This window comes from Puma concolor, chromosome A2, assembly GCF_028749965.1.
Source record: "Puma concolor isolate L17-30 chromosome A2, mPumCon1.1.hap2, whole genome shotgun sequence".
NCBI classification, from domain to species: domain Eukaryota; kingdom Metazoa; phylum Chordata; class Mammalia; order Carnivora; family Felidae; genus Puma; species Puma concolor.
Genome location: NC_141668.1, coordinates 109,398,872 through 109,408,708, shown reverse-complemented (window position 1 = coordinate 109,408,708; position 9,837 = coordinate 109,398,872). Strand labels below are relative to the sequence as shown.

Genomic DNA, 9,837 nt, shown 5'->3' with positions numbered 1-9,837 from the left:
GAAGGGGAGGCCCACGAGGGACAGGGCGGCCCGGGAGGGGACGGGGCACGCCCACAGGGAGAGGGCGGGACACCCCCACAGGGAGAGGGTGGCCCTACACAGGCCGGAGGGGGCGGGGCAGAAGTTCTGCGCTTGCGCCTGCCCCGCACCGCCTGCCTGCACCCTCATCCTTCAGCCTTCGTGTTTCCGTCTGTGCTTATCTGCATCCGGGGCACGAAATCCCTCCGCCGGGACTGGGGCGGTGGCACCCGACCGGAACCGGAAGCGAACCCTGCGCCAGGCGGGGAAGCCGGCGTCGGACCCGTCAGCAGCCGGCGGCGGTCGTCGGGGGCGGCGGCCGCGCTGCTCGGTGCGAGCCGGTCCCGCGGCCGGGCGGGCGGTCCGAGGGCGCGGCGCCATGAAGCTGTACAGCCTCAGCGTCCTGTACAAAGGCGAGCCCAAGGCGGTGCTGCTCAAAGCCGCGTACGACGTGTCCTCTTTCAGCTTCTTCCAGAGGTCCAGGTGAGCGGCCCGGGCGGGGAGGCCAAGGGGGCAGGGTGGGGGGGTGGAGGCCTGGGGGGCGGGGAGAGGGGTGGGGGAGGACGGGGGGGAGGCCCGGAGGGCGGGGGTGGGCGGCGGGCCCCGGCCTCCTTGGGAGGAGCGCGACGATGGCCTCTTCCTCGGTCTGGGGACTGTGCCTTCGAGGAATCATCTTCGTTTCGCTGGATAAAAGACTTATGCTATTCTAGAACATTATTCCCGTACTCGCTGTTTTACGTATTCTTGTCGTTATAAAATTATCAGGGGCCTTGGAAAAAGTGCAGATTCCCAGGTTCACACCCAGACGTCCCGAACTAGAGGGTTGGGGCCCAGAGGTCTGTATTCCAACCTAGGCAGCTTGGGCGCCACACCTTGGGAGCCGCTTAGGCTATCTGATGGGCTTTCCCAGCGATTCCGTGGGAAGGTTATTGGTATAATCTGCGTACTCCGTTTTGCCAACGGAGTCACTGAGGCCACGAGAAACCAGCCAGGACTCACTGTGCTGCTTCCAGTGGAGCCCTGATGGGGCCAAAGGGTCTGCGCTGAGGATTTGGAAGGAAGCGTGGGATGTGTAGGCCTATAGGCTTCTCCTGTTTCTGGACGCTTTAGTAGCAGGAAACTGTGTTGAAGACACAGCAGACACTTGCGGCCCATCGTGGGCGGGCTGGGTGACTCAGGCACAGAAGGGGAAGGACCCTCCAGGGTCCATGTCTGTGGCCACACGGTCCCCGGGGCTAGTGGACGCTGTTGTCTGGACTCAGAATTCAACAGTTCCTGTTCCTGATGAGAGGGCTTTGCTGGCAGAATCTAAAACCGTTTCTGTTGTTGTTTTGTAAAATGTTCGGCTTGTTTTGGGTCCTTAGTGAAGCACCTTCTTGATACTCGGTTTCCTTTACCATGGTCTCCATTCTCTGCTTGTCTGTGATGTTCGGTGCCGGCTTCGCCAAGTGGTTCCTTTTCTTTCTCCCAGCCCTTGTCTACGGAGGGTCCTCAGAGATTTCAGTGTGGGACTGTGACCTCACTGGTGAGGGCTCCCGGACCGGTTTCTGGTGGCGAGCACAGCTGCGGCACTCTAGGCACATCCTCTTAAGGCAGTGGATGATCTAGCTTTTTCCCATCCTTCCTGCCTCACGATGACCAGACCCCAGGTTGTGAAACCTTCAGATGGTTCCCCTGTTTTTCTGCCTCTGTGTGCAGACTTTTGCGAGAGTGTAACTTCTCCTCTGTCTGGTGACAGTCCTGCTATGAGCTCTGTCTCTGGTTGGTTTTATTGCAAGGACTTCCTTGTTTGGAGACGTCTTTTCTGTGGGATTGTTTCCATCCTATCACTCTCTCAGGGTGATGGAGCAAGTGCTGCTGTGCGCCAGGCATGGTGCTGTGCACTCGTGTGACCATCATAGCGAATCTGGATTTCCTAGTTGAGGCACAGTGCCACAGGTAACTTGCTTGGAGGTCACACATCTCGCACATGGTGGAGCTGGGGTCCCAGCCGAGGACGTCCACCGCAGGGTCGGAGATCCTCACGCCACATGGCCCCCTGCATGGCAGTCCCAGTCACAGGCTTCCTGTTGGCCCCTGTCTCTCTGGCTGCACTGTTGTCACCTGTGATTCTTCCATTCTGGCCACATCTCTCTGTCCGACGGCCCTGGTACAAATCATTTCCTGGTCTCGGCCAAGCCGTTGTCTCCAAATAGCCTGGATGACGTACCTCGGATGAGCCAGCGCACCCTAGGCCGGGTTCTGTGCCCTCGGCCGCATCCACGGCATGTGTGCATCCTGCCTCAGTGTCTGGTGTGTGCGGCAGCCCACCTGGGTTGCATGTCTGCTGCCTCCTGCTTCTCCCTGTGTCCGAGGGCTTCTGCTGACCACGGCGTCAGCATCCTGGAAGCCTGCAGTAGGTGCCCCAGAGGTCTGGAAGTGGGTTGTCTGGCACGCTAGGAGCAGCAGGTGTGGTGTGAATGGTCGGGGCAATTAGTAACAAAACCACGTTTATCGCTTGTAGCCGAGGCCCGGAAGGCAACGAGTGAAGTCAAGAAACACTAGCTCCTTAGTGTCCAAGCTCGGAGGTCACCTTCCGTTGTGCCGGTGACAAGGTGACAGGAGTAGGTAATCTGTGTTATGTTTCTTAGTGTTCAGGAGTTCATGACCTTCACGAGTCAGCTGATCGTGGAGCGCTCGGCCAAGGGCAGCAGAGCTTCAGTCAAAGAACAAGGTAAGAGGACCGCCCCCTCCCTGGTGTGCACCCCATCACGCCTCAGGCAGCCCGTGGCTCTCTGCACACTGCCGGCCTGCCCCTCTTCCCTCCTCTTCCTTCTGCTTGCACACGATGCTGAGCCCACTGCTGCCATCTGAGCCGCCCAAGTCAGTGTGCCCCTGTAGCTCACACCTGCTTCAGGTGAGGGTCTGACTCTTGGAGCTGTATGTGGCCTTCCTGAATCCTTCTCTTTCCCTCCAGAGCTGGACACATCTCAAAAAAGGATTTGCAACCAGCCCTGTTGAGGTAATACCGTGTCCTGTGCTCCTTAGGTTTTGGACCAGGAATCCGAAAACTCATCCTGTTTTTCTCTCGGCCAGTATTTTTACTTGTTCACAATTCAGGTTTCCCATGAGAGTCTTCAGGCTTTTATCGTAGAGGCATATGTTGTACAGACCGATAAGGAAAGACAGACGTGTCGTGAAGACACATCACGTGAACCTCACTGGGCGGAGACGCCCGTTGCACGGTGCTGCCCTGGTCTTGTGACCTAGAGGCCCGGTCACCATCCTGGTGGTGCGTCTGTTCTGCATGAGATCCTGGTACCCTTCACGACGCAGGAGTGAAATTGGATTGTGAACATGGAAATAGTCTGGTTTCCTCAGGCCATGTCTGCCTTCCTAGGTTTCTTAGAGATGTTCCATCTGCACTGGTCCAGCGTCTCCAGTTCTGCGGATGCATGCATTTCGGTTCACCTTTGAACCTTTCTTATATGGGAGTGCAGACAAAGCCTGGAGAGTGTCGGTGATGGTCCTGTCCCCCACCCCGCTCTCCTTTATCTCTGCCCTTTCTTGATTGCAGAGCTCACGATCTCCCCTTCTCCCCTTTCGTTGTTTTTGTTTGTTTGTGCCAGGGTCTGGTGCTTGAGTGTCTTAAGGACAAGAAGCTTCTTATTTGTCAGCTGTTGCCCTCACATCCCTTTCACTGCGGGGTGTGGTTAGCTGCATCGTCTTCGAATCCTTTGTAAAATGACAGAAATTCATATCCTAGTTAATGAATGTTTTGCAGAAGCTCTTGTACAGACTGTACCTTTGGATAACTTGATGGCTTTGGCACAGGAATCCATAGGCAGCAGGGACTCATGTTTTTGTAGATGGACCTTCTCTCCACTGTCCTCCCCTCTCCTCTCCCTGCCTTACGCCCTCCAGTCCAGCACAGAACACAACAGGCCAGGATTCCCGTAACGAGGAACCTGAGGCCCCGAGAGGTGATTTCCTGATTCGGGGACACTTTTATAGGAATGTTTAAATTTTTTTTATATTTATTTTTGAGAGAGAGCAAGAGAGCGCGTGCACGAGTGTGGGAGGGGCAGAGAGAGAGGGAGACACAGGGTCCGAAGCAGGCTCCAGGCTCTGAGCTGTCAGCACAGAGCCCAACAGGGGGATTGAACCCACAGACCGCGAGATTATGACCTGAACTGAAGTCACATGCTTAACCGACTGAGCCACCCAGGTGCCTCTTTTTTTTTTTTTTTTTTTTTTTTAAGTTTATTTATTTTAAGAGCAAGAGGGAGAGCAGGGGATAGGCAGAGGGAGACACAGAATCTGAAGCAGTCTCCAGGCTCTAAGCTGTCAGCACACAGCCGGACGTGGGGCTCAAACCCACAAGCTGTGAGATCATGACCTGAGCCGAAGTCTGACACTCAATTGACTGAGCACCCCAGGCAAGCGCATTGAGATTTTTTTAAGAAATTGGAGGCTATTTGTCTCTTCCGGGGTCTCTTCAGCTTGGAAACAGAATGGAGCCTGAGACATGCAGTTCCCTGAGTTGCAGGCAGGCCTGATCTAGAGCTCAGGATGGAACTTAGAAACACACCTGGGACCGTGTTGCCTGGGATATTTTCTGCTCCCCTGGCTTTGCACACTGGGCCCCTGGGCCTTGGCTCGTCCTAAAGCAGACATTGGGTCATGCTGGTGTCAGAGCTCCATTATGCACTGTTCGTGCAAGCTTCATTGATCCAGAAGGCAAGGGCTCAGCATTGTGATGCTTTGATGATCAGGGCTGAAAACGTCTAAGGGCCTCAAGTCACCACATGCGTGTCTGACTTCTCCTCAGAATATCTGTGCCACGTCTACGTGCGAAACGACAGCCTTGCAGGGGTGGTCATTGCTGACAGTGAATATCCCTCCCGGGTGGCCTTTACCTTGCTGGAGAAGGTGAGTTTGCAGTGTGGCTGGACTGGGCTCGGATCGACAAGTGGGGTCAGTGCCCAAGTTACAGGGGATGAAGTAGTGTGTCCCAAATAAACCCATTTTCAGCCGTTTTTTCTTGGTCCTAAACCAAGAGACAGTCTGGCATCCCTTCCCAGTTCTTTCCCTGGCACTGATTTCTGCCTGTCATCCCTCCTGTGTCTGGGTTCATGTCCCCAAGTGCCACCTTGACTCACCCTGTCTGCCTCAGCATCACAGCCTACTCCTAGGATGGGCTCTAGGGCCAGCTCTGGCTGTGTTCTTGCCCCTGCCAGTCCTCTGGCCACTCTCTTCCTGCCTCTGCCCTCAGCAATGGTGATCGTGGCTCCTCTGAGCCACACTGGACTCTGTGCCCTGCTCTGTGGCTGCCTCCCCTCCGTCAGGCTGTCCCTGCACACAGTGGGCCCTCCCACCTCCGTGCTTCTGCCCGTGCTGCAGTGATGGGCACTCCTTCCCCACATGGGTCCAGCACCTGTGCGTCCATCAGTCCTTTAAGCAACACTTACCGTAAACCCCTGTTTACGGGCTCTGGCCCCTAGCCTCCCACAGTACAGTGCACTTACAAGCCTGTGAAATCTGGTGGTCACTTAAATCGGAAGGATCCAGTTCCCTTTTGAAGAACTGTTTTGGAAAATGAGAGGGCCAGTACCTTTTATTCTAGAATTTTATGGCCGCGTCAAAGCAGAAATCTTTAGTTTAAAATTCAGATGCTTTTATCATTCTCCAGATGAAGTTCATCTCAGGCTGGGTACAGTTCGTATTTAATTACCAGAATACTTGTAATTCGAGCTTCAGTGTGCCCCTGGCCACTAGCTGTCCTCCTCTTCCCTCCTCCCAGGCCTGCCAGCCTCTCTTGGGTGAGGCTGTCCATTGAAGCCCTGTAGCTGTGGTGGTGCTGATGCACTCTTCTGTCTTGCAGGTACTAGACGAATTCTCCAAGCAGGTGGACAGGATAGAGTGGCCAGTCGGATCCCCTGCTACAATTCACTACATGGCCCTAGATGGCCACCTCAGTCGATACCAGGTAGGGTGTCTAATCGCCCTGAGGAGAGGCCGTGTGGCACAGGAAGGCCGGCAGCCCTGATGGCCGTGGCTGTAGGTGACTCCAGGCAGCCTTGGTGTCGACATCCCTCTGAAACATCCAGGGGCCCACATTAAGACCTGGAACCTGAGCCCCGCAGCAGGCTTCCATTTCTCTGTCCTGTGTTTAAGCAGCCTGAGGGTTTTTAACTTGGGAAAGTGTTTCTAGCTCAGTTGGGTTGAGCTTTGTTTCCAAATGGTCCTGATGTTATTCTTGGCTCTTCCCCTAGAACCCCCGAGAAGCTGACCCCATGAGTAAGGTGCAGGCTGAGCTGGATGAGACCAAAATCATTCTGGTAAGCAGAGCGGGGGCCAGCATGTCCCAAAGCTGGGGGCAGAAAGCCTGGTGGCCACCGTGCACACCATCAAGGCTTGTTGGGAGTCCTAGTCCAAGCGCTTTCCTTTCTTTTTTTTTTTTTTTTTTCTCCTAATATTTATTTTTGAGAGGGGGAGAGAGAGAGAGGTAGAGCACAAGTGGGGGAGGGGCAGAGAGAGAGGGAGACACAGCATCCGAAGCAGGATCCAGGCTCCGAGCTGTTAGCACGGAGCCTGATATGAGGCTCAAACCCACGAACCGTGAGATCATGACCTGAGCTGAAGTCTGACGCTTCACCAACTGAGCACCCCAGGTGCCTCCCCAAGCTCTTTTCTGAAGGGGGTGTTTGCCTGCCTCTCCCCATGCATCCAAGGCCTCGAAGCCAGACTGGCTTAGGCAAGGCCAGGCCTAGCCCTCCTGCCTGTTGTGAGGGGTCCATGTGGAGCACCAGTGTGGTCCCCGCCCCCCCCCCCCCCCCCCCCAACGCTCCCCTCTGGCAGTTACTGGTTGTGATGGCCTGAGTTCTGTGGCTCTCCTTCCCTGTGCTGGTGCCTTCGGTACTTTGTCTCCAAGCCCAGCGGGTGCCTCCCTTACGGGGTGTGGGCTGTGGGGACAGCTGCTGGTGCTGACTAAAGACCGATGTAGGGTCGTCAGGCCCCAGCCAGGAGACCAGGAATTTGCATCCTGCCTGAGACCTCCTGGTTTATAACCTTAGCTTCAGCTTCTCCCGGCACTTTTTTTGTTTGTCTGTTTTTTTAAGCTTTGATCTGTCTTCGGCTCTTGAGGCATCTGTTTTCACTTCAAGTTTGGTCTTGTGGCCTCTGCCTCACACCTGGTCCCTCGCTTCCTGCCTGCCACCAGTCTGTCCAGCAGACGGTGACCATCGCTATGTCACCCTCTGCTCATAGCTCCTCAGCGGGTCTCAGGACAGCTGTGGGGCCACCTGTAGGCTCCCTGGCACGGCCCCACGGTCTCATGGCCTTCCTTTCCTGCCTGGCACCCCTGCAGGTGCCCCTGTGCACAGGCCTCCAGGATGCCACCGCGTGGTCACTACTTGTTCGTGTGTCTCCTTGATTAGCATGTGAGCTGTCATGACTGGGGGCTTTTCCCTCGTCCTTATCTCTATACCCCTGATCCCAGTGCAGCGCCATGCTTAGGCCACCAATGCCCAGCGGCTCATGATCCCTGACTGAGTGGATGCAAAGCCCAGAAAAGGTACCCGGGGAAGACCCTGCCCAGACATAAAACTCCTGCCAACACCAGCTCAGCTTTCGTGCACACAGGTGTCCCCTGGGGCTGGACTCGGGTCTGGGCAGGACCCAAGTGTTCGGGACCACGCTTCGAGTAATGTGGTTCTGAGGCTCGGGAAGGAAAGCAAGACATAGCAGTCTTGAGGTGTGTGCATCCTGTACCGCCTGCTCCCCCACGGCTTCTAACCGAGCCCCGGCCCTATTCTGGCTACAAAAATCAGGTCTCTGGTCCTGCCATTCTTCCCTTCCGTGTCTTCATCTGGTTAACTTCCGTGGTGAGAACCTAAGCTGTTCAGCTGCACGTAGAGATGAAGCACATCGTTGCTTATTCTTGGGTCTGCGTGTTTCATGCTCGTGTGCCTGGGTTCCTGCCGCTCCCGTTGAAGAGGTCTCCGGGGGCCCTGTGGCCGCTCCAGCAATGGCCATCCGGGCTGGAAGCGAGCGAGCCACTTCCTGGTGGCCCCAGGGCAGGGGGCTCTTGTGAGGGCCTTGTTCCTTCACCCTGAGAACAGGTCTGTGGGTGCGGCCGCTCCCTGAGTGCTCACACGTAAACACAGGTCCCTTCAGGAAGGTGAGGCGCAGTCTGTCTGGTGGGAATACATGTATGTGAGGGCGGGTGTAAGTGACTTCTGGAGCATGCTTGTCTCAGCCTGTGCTGTGGGCACCCCGTGGGACAGTCACTAGGTCCTGTTCCATCTGCAAGTCTGGGACACGGCTGACGCATGGTAGGGAGGAGCCCAAGGGAGACACACTCCCCGTGGTTGAGCTTCAGGAGGGACTCACGTCCACCTGCTCTATGAACATCAGAGTGTTCTCTTCTCTGACCCTGCAGCACAACACCATGGAGTCTCTGCTGGAGCGGGGGGAGAAACTAGATGACCTGGTGTCCAAGTCTGAAGTGCTGGGGACACAGTCTAAAGCCTTCTATAAAACGGTGAGCACTGGCCCTGGCTCTGGGCACCCCTCCCTCGGGCTCTATACCGCATGAGCCTTCGGGACGTTCAGTGACACGTGGGGAGAGCACAGGAGGTGGCCGAGGCCTGGCAGCAGCGGCAGGCAGGCTCATCAGGCGCCGCAGGAGGGTGGGTCTGCTCAGCTCCTGGTCCCGCCACTCGCAGAGCATATCGATGCTCAGTCTTCCCAAAGAGGCTCTTTTGCCTCCATTGTTTCCCTGCAACAGAGGTGCTTTGCTGTCTGGACGGCGGTGGGGCTGAGTTTACACATGGGCTTTCCTGTGAGGTTGGGAGGGGCCTGGCCTGTGGAGTCTGGGGGCAAGAGGGGATCTATCCGGTCCTCTGAAGACATTCTCGGTACCACCTCCACACGTGTTGTCCGATAGCACCTGGGGACACAGACTGGGCCAAAGTCAGACACTCAGGCTGCCTCACACGGCCTCGCTCTCCCTCCCCCTCACCGACTGAGGCCCGCCTCTCTGAGGTGCCCCCAGGTCCTCCAGCCGGCTCAGCAGTCCGATTCCTGGAGCCCCACGGGGCCCCCCGCCGCGTGTGCCTTAGTGGGGCTGCTGGCGGCCTCCATCCTCTCCAGCTCCTGTTTGTTTCTTTCAAGGCCCGGAAGCAGAACTCATGCTGTGCAGTAATGTGACAGCAGCGCGCAGAGGCCCCTGGGCCAAACGCCAGTCATTCGCATCAGAACCACAGTCCCTGGAGAAGCAGAGCCACCACGGGAAGACTCTGCACCCCTGGAGCCCTTGGCAGGGACCGAGGGGTCGCAGAACGGCCTGGGGGTGGGGAACATTCAAATTTACATGCCTGGTGATTTTTGGAAAGATGGTTTGAGGCCCCCAGGGATGTATTACTGGGCCAGATGAAACCATAAACTCTTGAGTGACTCACACGGATGCTGACGGGCTCGTCTCTCACCCCTGGGAAGACCCGTGGGCCCCTGACCTGGGTGAGGCCCCCAGCAGGTCGGAGCCAACCTTGTCGGGCCTTAGTCTGCCTTTGGGTTGTATCTGTGCCCGGATTGTTTTAACTCTGTAGTAAGCCGAGGGGAGGCCTGACTGCAGGGCTGGGGGCACAGACCTGGGGCTCGGATCTTGGGAAACCCACTGTGGGTGGGCATGAGGGGTCGGGGCGAGCAGGGTGTAGGCCAGTGCTTTGGGCCAAGGTCCACGGTGGGAGGTGACGGTCACCAGGCTTCACGGATTCTGGGGTACCTTTGCACTTCTGCTGAATTGACCTTTTGCTGAGGGCACTGCCTATCCATCAC

The 9,837-nt window shown here is 56.6% G+C and overlaps 1 protein-coding gene across 1 annotated transcript; it reads left to right on the top strand.

Moving 5' to 3' along the window:
* Positions 1-255: 255 nt before the first annotated feature.
* On the top strand, positions 256-9,462 carry YKT6 (YKT6 vesicular SNARE protein). Its single transcript, XM_086697194.1, has 7 exons — positions 256-501; positions 2,649-2,731; positions 4,829-4,929; positions 5,882-5,986; positions 6,273-6,338; positions 8,441-8,542; positions 9,175-9,462. The coding sequence occupies exons 1-7, from the start codon at positions 398-400 to the stop codon at positions 9,208-9,210; spliced, it is 597 nt and encodes a 198-aa protein (XP_086553320.1). The 5' UTR covers positions 256-397; the 3' UTR covers positions 9,211-9,462.
* The last annotated feature ends 375 nt before the right edge of the window (positions 9,463-9,837 follow it).

Bases quoted from the DNA above. Each gene is read 5' to 3' on its own strand.
- YKT6 (XM_086697194.1), top strand. From the start codon at position 398: ATGAAGCTGTACAGCCTCAGCGTCCTGTACAAAGGCGAGCCCAAGGCG. The intron at 5,987-6,272 runs GTAGGGTGTCTA...CTCTTCCCCTAG, and splicing joins GCCACCTCAGTCGATACCAG to AACCCCCGAGAAGCTGACCC. The intron at 8,543-9,174 runs GTGAGCACTGGC...GTTTCTTTCAAG, and splicing joins CTAAAGCCTTCTATAAAACG to GCCCGGAAGCAGAACTCATG.